This window comes from Syngnathoides biaculeatus, chromosome 16 (assembly GCF_019802595.1).
Source record: "Syngnathoides biaculeatus isolate LvHL_M chromosome 16, ASM1980259v1, whole genome shotgun sequence".
NCBI lineage: Eukaryota > Metazoa > Chordata > Actinopteri > Syngnathiformes > Syngnathidae > Syngnathoides > Syngnathoides biaculeatus.
The window spans coordinates 12,790,370-12,808,202 of record NC_084655.1 but is presented as its reverse complement, the minus strand read 5'-3'; the positions used below and the strand labels follow the sequence as shown (position 1 = coordinate 12,808,202).

At 41.9% G+C, this 17,833-nt stretch overlaps 3 protein-coding genes across 4 annotated transcripts; 2 read left to right on the top strand and 1 right to left on the bottom strand.

The window, feature by feature from the left end:
- Positions 1–384: 384 nt before the first annotated feature.
- On the bottom strand, positions 385–4,817 carry natd1 (protein NATD1). Its single transcript, XM_061847333.1, has 3 exons — positions 4,593–4,817; positions 1,665–1,783; positions 385–1,578 (listed from the first exon to the last, which is right to left on the bottom strand). The coding sequence occupies exons 1-3, from the start codon at positions 4,690–4,692 to the stop codon at positions 1,462–1,464; spliced, it is 336 nt and encodes a 111-aa protein (XP_061703317.1). The 5' UTR covers positions 4,693–4,817; the 3' UTR covers positions 385–1,461.
- Positions 4,818–6,711: 1,894 nt separating this feature from the next.
- On the top strand, positions 6,712–13,176 carry LOC133514627 (trichohyalin; the record flags this gene model as incomplete). The annotated part of the gene is made up of 5 exons (XM_061846455.1): positions 6,712–6,731; positions 9,930–10,183; positions 10,882–10,976; positions 11,061–11,159; positions 11,317–13,176. Coding segments are annotated over exons 1-5 (2,328 nt in total), but the record flags the coding sequence as incomplete, so codon positions are not given.
- LOC133514661 (uncharacterized) lies at positions 13,152–15,480 on the top strand. 2 transcript variants are annotated; one of them, XM_061846491.1, is made up of 4 exons: positions 13,152–14,139; positions 14,553–14,694; positions 14,775–14,851; positions 15,008–15,480. In XM_061846491.1, exons 1-4 carry the CDS (start codon positions 13,201–13,203, stop codon positions 15,062–15,064), a joined length of 1,215 nt encoding a protein of 404 aa, XP_061702475.1. In that variant the 5' UTR covers positions 13,152–13,200; the 3' UTR covers positions 15,065–15,480. The 2 variants fall into 2 exon arrangements, 1 of the variants encoding a protein (XP_061702475.1); XR_009798829.1 differs by lacking the exon at positions 13,152–14,139 and adding an exon at positions 14,267–14,406.
- Positions 15,481–17,833: the final 2,353 nt, after the last annotated feature.

Here is a 17,833-nt window from a genome sequence, read left to right as displayed (position 1 = left end):
TGTTTTATTTTATTCATACAATAAAGTGTCAAGCACAAAACACATTTAACTAGTCAAGTGAATGTTTTGAAAGGATCAAGTCATTCTCCTCTCAAGCTAATGAACACAAGTCATGAAATATTGCCTATAATTAGGTGATTGCCACCTAAGCTTGTCATTTTCTGCATTTAGACAGTTGGCCCTGCACGTAAATGTAGTTCTGCCAGAGGGTAAGGAACTTCCTGAGGTTTGTTACTCCTCAACACCTAGATTGTCAACAGCAAAGGGAGCCGAACTAGTGGAAACCGCAGTGAAACATTTCAAATAAACAATATCTCAGTGTGAAATCCACACGTACGATTCCTAGTGGTGCAGAAAGAAAATGACACGCAACAATAGAACGTGGTGTGTAAACTTCAGCCATCCAGTTTCAAGTTCCAGAATCAACAAAGGATGTCGTTAAACTTGAATATAAATGCCCTGGATGCAGCCGTGCTGTCCTTAAAATGCTGGTTTTTGTCCATTTGCACGTGTCACAGTGACAGGCTGTCATAAATAAAAAGGCTTGCGTCCTGTAGTTTCATCTGTACTCTTTACAGACTAAAAAAAAATAAAATGAAAATATTAATAAAGCTTTTGCTTTACCAACCCAATGTATGACACCCCCGCCCCCTTTGATAAAGTGGTTACATTTCTGGGAAGACTGGATCACTTCAGACAAACAGGAAAGAAAGAAAAAGGACCAGGTAAATACGTGGGGGAAATCGCATGGACATGTATATATGGTATATTATTTTAGACACCTTAATATACCCCAAATATGCATTTGCAACTAAAATTCAGCCCAAGAAGACACTTAAAAGATGTTCCAACATTAAGTTTGACAAACTGCCTCCTTTAGAAATTTGTGAGGCTGAAAATGCATTTTTTGCATACTAATGATTTGTCTGATTTCTTCTAATCCAGCGCAAGGTATTATTGGATCATTTACATTTTTACACATTTGAAGTCATAACGCCAGTGGAAAAATAGTCACAACACGCCGGCAGAGGGAAGGTTAAATGAAGACAAACGCCGAATTATGTGAAAAAGTGAATTCGGTCAAACCGCCATGAAGGAAAACAAAGGGTCAGACAGCTCATAATGTCTACCTTCTACCTGTGAGCAAATTAAATGCGACACCCGTTTCATTCATGCACACACACTGGTGAAGAATTCATATCCTGAAGCTTTTCCATCTGATAGAGTTTAGGCTCAAGTCAGCTGATTGCTGTCCTGTTTTCTGCCGAAGAAGCCTCCCCTTGTTGTGGGTAGATGTGACTGAGTCAAGTCAGCGTTGGAGTTTCTTGCAAGGTGATCAGCGACCTTCTTTTAACAATGCCTGGAAGGTCTTGGGTTTTTTTTGTATGTAAGCCTTTAAATCCAAAGCATACCTCAGTTCTGAGAGTCTCTTTCTCTCCTGTCTTTTGGCACCACATGAGGTTATTGGTAAATATGTTCGAAGTAACGAGGTTGAGGGTTCTCTTTGACATATTTCTGGATGTACCAACAGGTCAGGTGAGCTTTCAGATCTTCTTCCACCACAAAATCCATGGCCGCCTGCGGGAACACAACACTAGTTGTCTTAATCGGTGAAACTTTGCCGTTCATTTAGTGGTAATAGCAATGGTGCTGGTGGACTTTACCTTGGCCAGGTGTTTGGCAATTCCTCTCCCTCTGTAAGCATCTGGAACTTCAGTGTGTTGCAGGTCCACCGTCTTCTTCCCAACGTATTCATACAGAAGAACTGCACGATCGTGGGACCCTGAGGGGAGTCAGGCAACACTGTTACGGTAATTTCCGGCCTATGAGCCGTGACGTTTTTCACACGCTTTCAACCCTGCGGTTTATGCGGTGATGGGGATAATTTGTGCATTTTTTTCTAACGGCCACAAGGGTGCACTCAAGCGGAAAAGGTAAAAGTGAGACCGGTGGAATATATGTGCTGAGGAAGTGACTTTTAGCGGTTCGGCCCTGTTAGCGCTGCGCTAGCGTGTTACTGCGGTGTCTCAGTGATTTTTACCAGTATGTTATGGGCATGAGCTGTGGGTCTGAAAGAACAAGATCCGGGATACAAGCGGCCAAAATGAGTTTCCTCCGCAGGGTGTCCGGGCTCTCCCTTAGAGATAGGGTGAGAAGCTCGGTCATCCGGGGGGGACTCAGTGTCGAGCCGCTACTCCTCCGCATTGAGAGGAGCCAGATATGAGGTAGCTGGAGCATCAGATCCGGATGCCTCCTGGACACCTCCCTGGTGAGGTGTTCTGGGCATGTCCCACTGGAAAGCGACCCAGAGGACAACCGAGGACATGTCTCTCGCCTGGCTTGGGAATGCCTCGGGATCCCTCCTGGAAGAGCTGGAAGAAGTGGCTGGGGAAAAGGAAGTCTGGGTTTCCCTGCTGAAGCTATTTCCCCCGCGACCTGACCCGGAAAAGCAGTAGAAAATGGATGTATGTATGTTTTTTTTAACTGGCCCTTTTAGAGTGGCACCAGCGTTAGCGCGGCGGCGCTGGCATTAAATTCTCTGTGTACCGCCTTTCTTTGTCAATATCTCACGTTTCAATGTGGGTTTCAAAGTGGGTACTTGCGGATTTTACACAGCTGCGGCGTATGTATGTACTAAATGGTATTTCCTTTACAAATGTACTTGGTATGGCTTATAACCAGGTGTAGGCCGCGAATTATGGTAGTTTCTCTCCCCGCATTGTACAGGTTTACATTAGTTGTCCTTCCACCACTCACTGGCAAACACCCAGGAGGAACGTAACTGAATGCGCAATCTGGACAGCAGCAGAGGTGATACTCAACTTTTGCACCTCAAAAAGAAACAATGCTCCTTTGAGGACAAATATTTACATGTTCTGGACTGAGGAGACATGGTCTGAAAGAGGCGTGAATGTGGCTATCTTCATTAGGGTGGAAAAACCTTTAGAGCAGGGGTGAAAAAACTCATTTTTGTCATGGGCCACATTGTAGTTACGGTTTCCCTCAGAGGGCCATTATGAAGCCATGAAAATCTTTCGCCTCATCATATTTACACACGAATTTTATGAACTAGTTTTGTAATCAGAAATCAAGCATAATGGGTTTTTGAACGATCGTTCATGTTTGGAATATCTCAACTTTATCATTTATGTATGATGACAATTTGAAATTTTGTAACAGATTATCACAAAAAAATCATGGAAGTTGAATTACATGATTTGCCTTCGCGGGCCACAGAAAAATCATGCAGCGGGTCAGATCTGGCTCCCGGGCCTTGAGTTTGACACCTGTGCTTTAGAGAGAGGAATAGGCTGAAGACAGCACCTATGTTCCACATTTAATGCAATCCTTTCATTTCTTCTGAAGAGAATGAATAATTTAGTCTCTAACGAATAAAATGACAAATCTGATCATTTGACTTTGAGAAACACACACACACAGGTATTACAGTGCTTCCACAACCATGGGTACAATTGAACGGAATATTAACATTTTACCCACAGAACTGCCCCCGCTTGCGTAATCCTCTCTCCTCTTTAAATAGACGCCAAATAGGAGCCCAAATTGCTAGAATGTGCCTTTATGTCCAAATGCACAGCGACACGTCAGAAGAGGGTCAATTTACCCACGCAATCAATGTATTGGCGACACGACTCGAGCGATGAGATGGGTGATAGACTGGATAGGCTGACATTTTTTAGGGGGTTCACGCAACCCCTTGATCTATACTTTAAGCAAGAACTGATTAAACCTGCTCAGATAAGAGGAAACCTATCTATGACAACCAGAACATTTTAGTTGTATAGAGCAGCGTAAACAGTAGAATTTAACATTTGGTGGTTTGATTTAATGTTGCAATAAAACCTTGAAAAAACTTCCTCTATTTTTTTTATTGTAAGAATGGATTCACTTGTGACAAATTGTCGCACTGTCTCATGGGGATAATTTCAACAGACAGATCACATCGATTATTTCGGGAGGTAAACAAGCCTGAATCTCTGGGAAAATTGTACACAGTGGTAACACAAACCAATACATTGTAATGAAAGGATATTTTTTATGTTGATAAACTCGGTAGCAGCTTTCAGTTGTCGTTTTGAACTCATGTCTGATTAAAGATTTGCAATGCAATTAAAATCCCTGTGACCGGGATTTCCAATAAGAAAAAAAATGTTTTGATTAATTTGTGTTTATGTAGGTCATAATTTTGCCGCCCCCCTCCCCCCCCAAAAAAATGCAGACAGCTAGGTTTTAATGTTGTTTTTTTAAGACACAAGCTAGTGTATCTAATTTCTTCGCATTAATTTTCGGTATGTTTATCTGGGAAAAGTGGAAAATTTGGTTCCCTGAAAGGTTTTCTAGTAGCAATTCGCATGACTTTCTTTTACGGTTTGTATTTGTCTCATACCTGTTTCCCCATACTTCAACACAGTAAGTGATGTGTGGGACTTTAAGTGAATATTATTAATTGTACAATGATTACTAGTTTGTAAAGTCTCGTGCTTTATACGATAAATAAAGGCAACTTAACAACAAGCTGTGGGCTAACGTTAGCCAAAAACCTACCACCATCATCAACACGTTGAACATACCGTTTAGTCTTATGACAAACTGTCGACGCTTTTTGTCGTGTTCCACCTGGATTTGAGGGTTATTGGCGTCGAAGGCATTTGCTTGTGCTGTATGAGCCATCGCGGCAGGTTTATAAAAACAAAAACACGACGATTATGATGTGAACACCACCGTGCAGCAATGGCTACAAACAGAACACGGAAAGCTAAACACTACATACAACGAAATCAGCTGGAGGGTCACGTGATGGCTGGCCAACCAGCGCCTGTTTTATCTGAGGGAGGCGGGACTTAACGTCCAAAACAGAAGGACGCGAAGCCTGGACAGCGTTTGAACTAATTGCACCGCTTCACATTGTTTTTTTTTTTCCCATGTCAGGTGGGTTAAAGACGCCATGTTGTATTGATTCCGGTTTTTGGCCTTTTTAAGTGTATTTTTTTTTCTATTTTTGGCAGAGGGTTGGTTGGGTGGCAGTAGTAGTAGTTTCATTCATCCCGAAAAATTTGTGCTGGTGCATGGTTTCCCCCCCAAAAATAAAAAAACATGACATATGTGGGAGGGAACGCCGATATGAATCATATACAGTATGAACTAAACAAAATCTAAAACAATTATTTAATCAGATTCATTGGGAATTTATTATGTGTTAAAACTTATATTTTTTGAAAATTCGTGTTCTTGTCAACACAAAACCCATTACCTCCAGACAGCATTAGGAAAGTAAAGACGAATAAAAATACAACGAAAAATAAAAGAAAATGTTGTATTAACAATCACAACATTTGTTTTATAGTTCACTAAATGTATATGATAATAATCTCAGATGAACATAAATGATATACTGATATACTGTGTGGTTTCAGTGGAAATATCCTGCCTGTTGATAGCTGGGATAGGCTCCAGCGCTCCCCGAGACCCTCGTGAGGATAAGCGGCTAAGAAAATGGAAGGATGATTCCTTACACACAGTTAAATTTTATTGTCTTGTATTCAAGAGTGATATGATGCCAAGATGGGTAACAATATGGCTTCCTCTCCAGTCACTGACCACACTTTGTTTTCTACACCTTTACTATAAATGAAAATTCTCCAAGTAATAGATGACGAGACAAAGAGACGTGGCTGGTTATTACCTCACAACATATTCATACTACTGTACAGAGCAGCATCAGAATAACATCAGAGCACTTGAAGTTAGCCTATTCCATGTTTTGATTCTACAATAATAACTTCATTGCTCCACCATGACCTTTGTTTGACACTCTACAACTTTTGGTGTCACCTTGTGTCTGGGGCGGTGGGGGTGAGTCAATTACCCACAAACTTTTCACTGTACAGTATACATTCATCACCTACTGTATAGTTTCTTCTTGTTCTATCTATGCCACGGGGATCATCAAGGGATGACTGGATCTGCAATGCACTCCTTCAAATTAGCTTTATTAATTAGTACTTGCTATGTGATGCTGAGTGATAGTTTGATCATGGTGATTGTGCAATTCATGACTGAATTAGTTGGTGCTGGAGCAAAATTCAGATGTAACACGATAAAGGCATATTTGAAGAGGTTAGTTCCAATCACAGTCCTTCTGATTGGTGACTTTCCAAAGAGACGCCTTAATTAGATTAAATAAAAGTGAGTTCGTTTGCTGTACATCACTATTAACGTGGATCACGACCGAGTCAAAAGAATTTTGTATACTGTATGTATATACGCATACACGCACACATGCGTATATACACATTTTATTGACTGTTTAGAAACGTAGTGGAAATTTAGAGGATTTTAACGATGTGCCAAGTGGCCAAGTGACTGTGTAGTAATCCCGTTAATCTTTTGACCTCATCCCTCAAAACTAATGGAGTTTGTCAACCCTGTCGCGGATTAGGCAAGTGTAACACTTCTCCACAGACCTGTTAGTGATTTGTTTGCTCATTTTTTGAGCCGAAGCGTAACTGTTTTTTTTTTTAAAGAGTTGATTGAATAATTTGACAGAAGCGCTCACATTTGCCTTAACATTTTCATTTTTCATTTGATAGTGTCAGTAATTGATAATAATTCAGTAATTTTGGTCAATCTTTTATACGCTGATGTAGTAAATTGGATTTTCATTCAGTATTTTCTTCAAAATTGGTCAAAATGATGTCTAAGGCTCCAAGGTAAGTGACACTATGGCACCACATTTTTTTGTAAAAGTATTTTTTTAACAAAAGGAAAAACAGGCCTTGTGTAGATATTGAATTCTGAACCAAGACAAAAATAATTTTCTAGTGTGCCAATTTATTGACTTATTTTTATCTGCTAGACTATATTTGTAAGACAAACAAACAAATTTCATGGCAATTAATAGAAAATCAACTGTGATTTAGTGCACTTAACATTGTCTGTGTGTCTTTATCTGGACTTTAAAAGGTTGTCAGTTTGAATTAACACTATCCACTTGGTCTGAATATCAGGTGGCCTGAGGTCCTTGTGAACACTAAGATTCATAAACCTACACAAAAGAAGGCAGGAAAGGTATGTTACTATGATTCTGTATATGATTTTTAGATCATGTGCTTCGTAGGTAGGGCTTGTGGTCCAGATCCTCATTGATTGCCTCTTTAGTAGTGAGTGTGTGTGTGTTTGTCACTGATTTAGTCAGATGGCCCTTAAGTAAATTAAGAGATCTTGTCGGGATTTAATGGTTTGCAAGAGTGGTGATTGGATTGAACAAGTCAAAGAGTCCAAATTGCTATGCGGGTAAGCGCGATGTTGGACATCCGTACACACTCATCTTCAAAACAATAACTACGGCAACAACCATAACAGCAAATCAATTTCCCTTTTCTTTTTTTGCTCGTATCATGACTAAGTCTCATCAAAATTGTAAGTCAGTTGCTTGCTTCTCTGTGACTACGGCAATAAAACAAAGGTCTATCTCTTTGATAGACTAAGTGTAAATAATGTTGCAGACGAGGGTTGATTTACCCTCTCCAAGGACCTCCCTCATATATTTGCTACTCACAAAATGTTACGATATATTTAGCTCTTGGGTGAAATCTCATGACTTACTTGAAACCCTGATCAACATCACAGGAGAACTTAATTTTACCTTGTCTAAATTTATGAATGTCTAGCTGTTCAACATTGCAGTGCTTTTCGCACCAACTTGCTCAGAAGCAGCTCAATGGCAAAATTCACCATTTTCACCATTCCTTGACTAATACATGGCGGCACGGTGGATGAGCTGGTAAAGTGTTGGCCTCACAGTTCTGAGGTCCCGGGTTCAATACTGGACCCCCCTGTGTGGAGTTTGCATGTTTTCCCCGTGCCTGCGTGGGATTTCTCCAGCCACTCCGGTTTCCTCCCACATCCCAAATTCCCTAATTGCCCCTAGGTGTGATTGTGAGTGCGGCTGTTTGTCACTATGTGCCATGCGATTGGCCGGCAGCCAGTTCAGGGTGTACCCCGCCTCCTGCCCGTAGACAGCTGGGATAGGCTCGAGCACTCCCCGTGACTCTCATGAGGATAAGCGGCAAAGAAAATGCATGGATGGATGACTAATACATTTCCTAGTTTGATTAGAATTGCAATCTCTCTAAAACAAAGATACAGAGAGAATGAAAGCATCACAGAAAGGCACAGAAGCGAACGCCTTTGGAAATGTAATGGTTGGTTGATTCATGGATCGAACACCTGTTGGGAGCAACAGGAGTGACTAACACTGTATCGCTGTTGCAATTTGCTGGTTTCAGTCTGAGCTCAGTGACAACATCCCATTTGAAGGCTCACAATGGCAAAGCGCTGTTGATCACTTGTTAGCTGACGACTTGACTCATCAAGTCAAAATATGAATGGAGTGATGAGAAGGACTTCTTAAAAACTAATTTGAATCAATTTTGGTAGTGGTCCAGTTTCGTGGAATTGAATTGAATTTTTGCTGTTGTTCTTGCGTTTGGTGGGCTTTATGTTGCTTCATCACAAAACTGAACCAATAAAGTGTTTGAAGTCTGTATCTTTCTCTCTGTCTCTCAAAGGAGGCATCATCATTGATAGTAGAAGTATCTAATAGAAATAAACAGGCTGCCAGCAGTGCAACGAAAGCTACTTTAAATGGTGGAAGGAGTGACAGCATCAGCAGCAGCGACGGGGATGGTAAGGCCGTTGGCACTTTGAAAAGGAGCAGCCAGAAAGGTCGAGGGGGTCATTGGGCTTCCAGGTCGTCGTCTCGTCCAAGCAGACCTGCTCTACAGCTCTGTAGCAGCCGGAGCTTTTCATCCCTCCACACCTCCTCCCTCATTCATGCCCCGTTCGTTAGGAACAGTCGCTCCCTCGACAGACTCGACCAAAGGCCAACCAGAGACGGTAACGTACACGTAATTTATACTTCACATTATTAGTGATGATGGAGGCCGACAGAAATGAGATTGGCAGTATTTCTTACACAGAATCTGATGTGGATGGAAATACCCAGGTTAGGAAAAAAAAAGTCCTCCTTTGTGCTAAGCTGTCCTCTGAAGAACCAGTCAGGTTGGTTGTTGTCCTAGCAATGTGTCCATGTTATCTACTGTACTCTATCTGTCATGCTACAACTGATGTGCATTGTCTCTTGTCTATTTTTATTTTTCATTTTTCCATCCTGGAAGCAATAACAAAGGGCAGTATTGTGGCGACAACGATGAAAAGAAGGAAATGAGCAGCTCATCTGAGACCCCGGAATCTTCTTCTTCTGATCTTTCTAGCAGCGCGTGTCTTCAACACGGTGGGAAAGTCAAGAAATCGGTAATCTTCACTTAGGTCTCAAATCTGTCATTAAAATTAAAATCCCAACATGCACATTCTATGGCCGGGGTGGGTAAATATGGCCTTGTGTAGCCTTGGGTCTTAGATCCAAAAGGCTATGGTTTGCGTTTTGCTGTGGACAATTGTAAAATGATTATCTGTCAGTATTCTTTGTGACTACAGTTGAAGTGCCTTTGAGCAAAACACCCACCCTTCAAACAGAGAAAATTAACAGATTTCTTTTGTTTTTTTAAAGTTCATTGTTCCAGATGCTTTCCAAGTTAACAAATCTCCTTGAAACCTTTTGTAAATAAGGAATGAGCAAGTACATATTTAAAAAGGAAACAATGGATGAAGAATCTTCTCATTAACTAAAATATGTGTAATGTGTATAGCTGCGTGTGTTTGTTTGTACAGGGCAAAGAGGAATGTTACTCTCTTGTCACTACTGGGACCAGACGCAATTTAATGAAAACAGATTTAAAAAATGTTGGGCCTACGCCTGTTGCTGCAAGGTAAATAAATCTGGACCATTTAACTAACGTGCTCCTTTTTTTCTGTTTAAAAACTCATTGTGCATATTTTCCTCTCAGCAATCAATTAGAACTGAACGCCAAGGACGATTCCGAAGCGGAGCATCAAGATAACCGCCTGCAAGAGATCGCATGCCATGAAGGTGCAGAAGACTCAGACAAACCAGAAGAAGCGATCAAAGTGCCGCAAACGATGGAGGAAACATCTGCTGACATAAGCTCTATGTCATCTCCCAGCGTCTCGCCCATCTCCTCACCCTGCACTGACTCGCCATCTCCTATCAATCAAACACAGCAAGCAGAAGGTGGTAAAGGTACTGAAACATTGATGTCCATGAGCTTACTTTTTTCTTTTTTTCATCACCTATTCCCAAATAGTTTTTTGTTTACATTTATCTATAGCTGATGTTTTTATGGGTGGCATGGTGGAGTAGCTGTAAAACGTTGTCTTAACATTTCTGAGGACCAGGATTCAAATCCCGCCCCTGCCTGTGTGGAGTTTGCATGTTCTCCCCGTGCCTGCCTGGGTTTTCTCCGCGCACTCCGGTTTCATCCACATCCCAAAAACATGCAACATTAATTAGACACTCTAAATTGCCCCTAGGTGTGATTGTGAGTGCGGCTGTTTGTCTCGATGTACCCTGCGATTTGCTAGCAGCCGGTTCAGGGTGTACCCCGCCTCCTGCCCATTGACAGCTGTGACAGGCTCCAGCACCCCCGCAACCCTTGTGAGGATAAGCATGTAAGATAAGGATAAGTGTGGGATCGATTCCCACTCAGTGATGATGTTAATATATGCCCTGCGACTGACTGGTGACCAGTTTAGTTGTTATTATTCTGTAAAATCTTCTGGCCCGTGGATATGGTTCCACAAATGTGTGATTTATCTTATCTGTTTTTTCTCTTTTATTATTTTGCATGATGTGTCCAAAAGCTCCAAGTGGAGACGACTCTAATGCCTGGATGTCGTTCTTTGCCTGGATCTAATTGTATTTGTGTGTGGCTTTCCAAGCAAAGGGCTCTCCATATTCACCGTCATGTGTGATGCCATCCAATGAAGAAGAGCCTCGCCCTTGTGAGTTTGAAAGAGAGCAACTTGTCAAAGAGGTGAGACAGACGTGGGTATGAGGGAATTTGACACAAAAAAAAATATGCAGCCGGATAAATTCCAATGCTTGTGTCCATCTCCAGCTGGAGCAAACGCAGCAGGAATTGTCTCGGCTTCAGCAGCTAAGCAGCAACTTGCAAAGTGAGCTACAACAGGAGAGGGAGAGTCATTTAAAAGAAAAGGTGACTTGAAGTCTTCTGTGGATATACAGTTTTTATTGTATTTTGCATTTATCATGGTTTTTGTACTGGTGTAAACCTCACATAATTTATAGTAAAAAAAAAACAGTACTCTCTACTGTTGTCAATATTGTTTTGTTTTGTTTTTTTCACATCGTAGAATGAGCTTCTGTTCAATTCTAACTCATCATCAGAGCCAGCTTCAACGCTGCAGCGACTGCAGAAGATGAACCACGAACTCCGCGTTGAGTTGGAAGCACAAAAAAGAATACACGAGGAAGCCAGGGAAGCTGAACTACGTCAGAGAGTGGACATCTTGGCTCAACAAGCCCAGCTACTTGTGCGAGGGGATGCAACGGCCCTTGCTCAGGCCCATCTAGAGCAAGAACGCAGATATTTCCACAAGCAGCAGGCGGAGTGGGAACATTCTGTCAGCTCCTTGAAGACCCAGCTAAGCTTCAGTGAAGAAAAGAGGAAAGAGTCAGAGCTGCATGTGAATCAGCTCCAGGGGGAGTTGTACAGTCACCAGGCTGTTTGGAAGGAGGCTGACGAGCTGAAGAAAGCTCTTCAGGAGGCCACAACAAAACTCCACACCAATGAGGATGCACAAGCTCAGAAAGAATCTCTCCTGCATAAGCATCTCATCCTCCTTCAAGCTAGCCAAGACCGAGAACGGAAGAGTTTGGCAGCCAGCTTGGCCTGGGCAGAACAACACTCGCAAGAACTTCAGGAGAGACTGGAAAGAGTTGAGCAGCAAGTTGAGAGCCAAGATAAGATGCTCATGAGGAGTAGGGACATTGAAGACACTCAACAACAACTCCAAGAGGAGTTAGCGTCGTCAGTGGCTGCTGTGCAAAGGTATCGAGATGAAAAAGAGCAGACTGAGCGACAATGTCAGGAGCTGGAATTTCGCTTGTCAGAGGAACATGAAGAGGTGAGCAGGCTGAAGAGCAGCTTGACGACAGAAGAGGCACACTACCGAGACCTTAAACATTCATATGAGTGTATCTCAGAGAAACTCCTGGAGGCTTTGGAGGAGGCGCAGCAAAGGGAGTCTGAAACTCGGGAAATGCGTGACAGCTTTGAGAGGCACCTTGACACCAAGGAGCAAGAACTGAGTGAGGTTTTGCTGAAGATGGAGATCTTGGGTAATTGTTTGGAGGAGACGGAAGCACAGCTCAATGAGATGCTCACAGTTTGCACCTGTGCTTCTTCTCAAGTGGAGGATGAGTCTTTGGAGGCAGTGTTGCACACTGAGGTGATAGCAGAACCACAAGTCCCAAGTGACAGCAGGTTAGAGGAAAGAGACGTGTTTTCTGGGAGTCCGGATGATCTGAACAGCCATCATCATGCAAGAATCCGGTCTCATTCCCTTGGCCCATCGCACCAGTACATCATCACTTCAGGAGATGACCCAGAACGCTTTACATCGGTGATCCAGTTACTTGAAACAAAGCTGTTCGTAACAGAGGAGAAACTAAGGGAAATCACTGAACGACTTGAGGAACGCCAGGATCAAAAGGCCTGCCAGGACCCCCACCTTGAGTGTCAGCTCACACAAAGCCAAGCCTCACCCCAGCATCTTGCGCAGTTGCTTCACAGCCGGACTAGGCAGAGCCAGCGTTTTGCTCAGGAGACGGAGAACATTTGCAGGCTTTTAGCCGGTCGCTTTCAAATTGCACTGAACATCGTACGAAGCTGTCGAGAGAAACTTCAAACCAGCAGCACAATTGAGTTGATTGACTTTGAGAGGAAACTATCAGCTGTTGAGACATGTCTTCAGCAAGGACGGCACGATGCAGAGAAACAACAAAATGCATCTTTTAATGCTCACGAGATGGAGGAAAAAATCCTCAGTGATGTATTGGTCGAACCTGAGAGCAAGATTAATGCAAATGGGGAACTCGCTAACAACGTACATTCAGACGATGTTACAAGTGTGGGGCAGTGTTTGATGAGGGAATTCATTTTAGTTGAAAAAATGTCAGCAGCCCTAAAGAGTTCAAATGAAGAACTCGAGTTTTTAGTGCCAAGAAAAGATGGTATGAGTGTGGCACAAAAGTACAAATTCATCATCTCCCAAATTCTGAACTTAAACCAGACTAATTTAGAGGGAGGAGGAGAAAACAAGGACCACAAAAGCATCATAAGAGGCTGCACTGAAGCAGAGTTAATTTATACTGCCTTTAAAATCCAGCAGCAATATCAGAATAATCCCGAAGGGTACAACAAAAGCAAATGTCTGGCAGACACCGCCCTGCCGGTTTTCTCTTCCTATGAAGGGCAGGAAAATAAACAGGATGTGGTTTTAGAGAAAACAGCATCTCTTCAATTTGAGGACACGGCACCTTGGTTGGAGCGACTTATAACGAGGCTACAAAGTAGAGCTAAACTTTTGTGGCACTTTAGTCAGGAGTGCACTTGTACGGTGGACAACAGTGAAACAGCCCCTGTAGTGGACCTGAACTGGATGCAGGAGCAAGCAAAGCTGCTTTATTTGACAGAGAGGCTGCACTTAGATTTTGAGCAGGAACACTGGCAACGTGTAGTGTTGCAGGACAAACTGCAGGCTTTGTGCAAACAGCAGGTTGCCTCATTAACGGAAGAGCGGGAGGCTTTTAAGCACGCCTTATGTGAACTCCAGGAGGACAACAGAGCGTTGAGAGAGGAACTGGAGCATGCTGAGGACAAGATAATATCCATGGAGACCGGAAACCAGAGACTCCGGGAAAACAAACAGAGAATTGAGGATTACCATAAGGAACGCACGCAAAAACTGGAAGCAGAGTTCCAAATTAAGATAAAGCAACTGAGGCGGATCCAGGAAGAGGAGATGGAACATGTGCAAGAACACCACATGAGATATTTGGTTTCAAAAGGAAAACACACTGCAAACTGCAAAGACACGCCTCCATTGCATAAAGGCAACTCACCACCGACAGAGCAGCAGGAAGCGTGCCAGGAGGACTTTGAAAATCTTCAGGTAACACTCCTCATCCCTGTCGTCACGATTTTAGCAGCAACAAACTAAAAGCAGGCGCTTCAGTCACTGGGTTTCGTGCTGACTCTGCACCAGTAGAAGACCAATGGCTGAGGTTCCCAGAGCCAGAGAAGAATTTTCATATGAATCTCAGATGTCAGAGATGAACTTTAGCACTTGACTATAAAGAGACTTGTAGACAAGCAGAGTATAAACTCTGAGTGACAGGAACCGATCGCAAAGACGTGCGAGTCCCAGATTGCACGGACGGTATGGTTATCTTGCAATCCATAAAAAAAAAAAATGGATAGAAATGACATTACGTTGACAATGACAATGCATTATGTTCTTGACAGATGAAATACTTGACTGTTTCACAAATAGTAACAAAACACTTTACGCCATTTGAATTATAGGATCAAAGATACACCCGGAGCAAGATGAAGGATTTTTATGAAAACAATCATGCTGATTCCTACCAGGACGTCAAGCCACTAAGTGAAGATGTTCGCTTTGCCAATGTGTCTTCCAGTCGACTTGGAACTGGACAAAAGCCTGGTAAGAGAACGTTAAGGTGTCTGGCCAACCATCAATACTTTTGCTGCCATAGTTGACACAATATTTACTTATTTTTATAGATGCCACTAACGCTACGTTAGTGAAGAAAACTGACAAACCTTCTCTCCTGCGTCGGCTTAGAGCAGTAAGGTCAAAGGTAAAACCTGATGCTACACAGGACTTGTCATGCAATAGCTATAATAAAATTACAGAGTAGGAAAACTCGTGTCAAATACTTCAGTCCCATTTTTATTATTATTTTTTCCTCTGTCTTTATTCGTGAATAGATTTTTTTTTTCTGTTTGTCTTGCAGAGTTTGAAAGAGGGCCTATCTGGACAAGAAAGGATGAAGCTTTTTGATTCATTTTGATCATCCAGGGATGATTACGACTCAAAAAAAAAAAAAGTGTTGCACACGCATCCCAAAGAGTGCAGAGATGACATGTTTTCCTTTCTTTCTGAATATGCAGTCTCTGTGTTTTCCGGCACTGAAAAAAAATAAAACTGTGATGAACATATTTTGCCACTAGATGTAGCATGATGCAAAATTTTGTGACCTACAGTAACTGGAAGCCAACTTGTAATACAGAATTGAGACCACAGCAGGTCACTATCACCCATTTACATAAATTTGATGTACTGTAATGTACTGTACTGCAATTGGCCGCAGATAACCCTGAACTGCAGTGGATGCAACGCCAATACTTTTAACGTGCCACTCATTGCTAATATAACGATTTTCATGAAAATCTAATTCAATTTGTAGGCATTATTAAAAACACTAAACCCAAAGCAAATAAGATTCCCTTTCCGTTGCCACGGAGAGCTTTTCATTTCACTATTGTTGCATCATCGTAGAGTGTGATAGCTTCTAACAGCTTCAGTTTCCAAGAGATCCAATACAAGAGATGTTTAGAAAAATTGCCTTTTCTTTTGCTGCTTATCCTCACGAAGGTCCGGGGAGTGCTGGAGCCTATCCCAGCTGTCAACCGGCAGGAGGCGGGGTACACCCCGAACTGGTTGCCAGCCAGTCGCAGGGCACATTGAGACAAACAGCCACACTCACAATCACACCTAGAAGCAATTTAGAATGTACAATTAATGCAGATAACTGTCTTTTGATTGTATCAAGCCTTACTTTCGGGATTGTAACGAGAGCTTTAGCTATGTTTTCATCGTGTAAACTGGTGTGAGATAATGTATAGAATCCCACATTTACAACAATCAACAAGTACAATGAATGTGGATGTCATAAATCACGGTGCCCTTGCGAAAGGTCTTGTTCTTGGATGTTGCTCGCCACCACGGAATCACATTTCTCAAGAGGAACATGGCACCTCATTAAACCCTGCGCTCCTTTCCTGTGACTCCAACGTGAGGAGTTCCGATCATGTGAGGCAACATTTTCAAAAGAGCAACACTGCTCCGGAATGCTATCCATCACGAACAATGCTGCGAAGGTGAACTTTTCTTGAACTAAATAACATTCACACAGCCACGTATATAGGATCTTATTCCTTACATGAATGTATATGTGGTCTCGTAATTTTGAATACACACTTATGCTTGAGCTCAAATAGTCAGATGGATGACGAAAAATGTAAAAGAAAAAAAAACATGTTGGAGATCTTGGTAATGTGACTTAAGAAGACATGGAGGAGGATAGAGAAATGTTAAATAAAGAGCAGGAGGAGGCATCTCAACCTACACAAAATCAGGAAGACAAACTTGCTTTTGTGTTTTTTGTCTTAGAAGCTACATCTCCAATTTTGGAGGAAATGCCAAATTCCCTCAAAATCACTTGCTTCATAAACTGAGCTAAAAATGGGCAACTTTTTTTAAACGTATATTTCTTAATTAACTCATCACCTTGCAGTTTTTTTGCTTCTTTATTGTCCTCCTCCTTTCTTCTCATAAAACATGCAAATTCCTCAAATAAAATTCATAATATCAACAATAATCAATAACAGTCTTATATGCCATATCGTGAATATGATGCTTATGTACAGTCCAAGTGCTGTACAAACCTCTATCTATCTATCTATCTATCTATCTATCTATCTATCTATCTATCTATCTATATCTATCTATCTATCTATCTATCTATCTATCTATCTATCTATCTATCTATCTATCTATCTATCTATCTATCTATCTATCTATCTATCTATGTGTGTTTCTTTCGGCTTGTCCCTTTCGGGGTCGCCACAGCGTGTCATCTCAGATGAACGCACATATGTTTGGCACAATTTTTACGCCGGATGCCCTTCCTGACGCAACCCTTCTCAGGGAGTGGAGGCCCCAGTATCTATCTATCTATCTATCTATCTATCTATCTATCTATCTATCTATCTATCTATCTATCTATCTATCTATCTATCTATCTCTATCTATCTATCTATCTATCTATCTATCTATCTATCTATCTATCTATCTATCTATCTATCTATCTATCTATCTATCTATCTATGTGTGTTTCTTTCGGCTTGTCCCTTTCGGGGTCGCCACAGCGTGTCATCTCAGATGAACGCACATATGTTTGGCACAATTTTTACGCCGGATGCCCTTCCTGACGCAACCCTTCTCAGGGAGTGGAGGCCCCAGTATCTATCTATCTATCTATCTATCTATCTATCTATCTATCTATCTATCTATCTATCTATCTATCTATCTATCTATCTATCTATCTATCTATCTATCTATCTATCTATCTATCTATCTATCTATCTATCTATCTATCTATCTATCTATCTATCTATTAGACAGAAGTACTCCTCCTGGCCGTACAACAGTTATCCCTAACAAAACATAATTTACGCATACAGTATACATTTCTGACATTTACACTACCTGAAATATAAAAGTAATGAATACAAATGTCATGTCCGTTCCTAATGCTCAAAGCTGTGTTTCTGCATTCCTAATGTGTGTGTGTGTGTGTGTGTCTGCGTAGGTGCGCGCACATGAGACGTCACGTCCTTCGTGCATGTGAGCGCCCGTGGGATTCCTTCTGAGCTGAGCTGGCCCACAAAAGCTCCCAGGCCGCATAACTGATCATTGGCTGATACAGAATCACCAGCACACAGGTGCACCTGCACAGGCTACAAAAATAAGTGTCCTATTTAGTCATGCAAAGATC

Excerpts from the sequence above, each read along its gene's own strand:
- natd1 (XM_061847333.1), bottom strand. The coding sequence starts at position 4,692 with ATGGCTCATACAGCACAAGCAAATGCCTTCGACGCCAATAACCCTCAA. Across the intron at positions 1,784-4,592 it reads GTTTGTCATAAGACTAAACG|GGTCCCACGATCGTGCAGTT; the intron begins GTATGTTCAACG and ends GACTCCCCTCAG. Across the intron at positions 1,579-1,664 it reads TTGCCAAACACCTGGCCAAG|GCGGCCATGGATTTTGTGGT; the intron begins GTAAAGTCCACC and ends GTGTTCCCGCAG.
- LOC133514661 (XM_061846491.1), top strand. The coding sequence starts at position 13,201 with ATGAGTGTGGCACAAAAGTACAAATTCATCATCTCCCAAATTCTGAAC. Across the intron at positions 14,695-14,774 it reads TGGAACTGGACAAAAGCCTG|ATGCCACTAACGCTACGTTA; the intron begins GTAAGAGAACGT and ends TTATTTTTATAG. Across the intron at positions 14,852-15,007 it reads TTAGAGCAGTAAGGTCAAAG|AGTTTGAAAGAGGGCCTATC; the intron begins GTAAAACCTGAT and ends TTTGTCTTGCAG.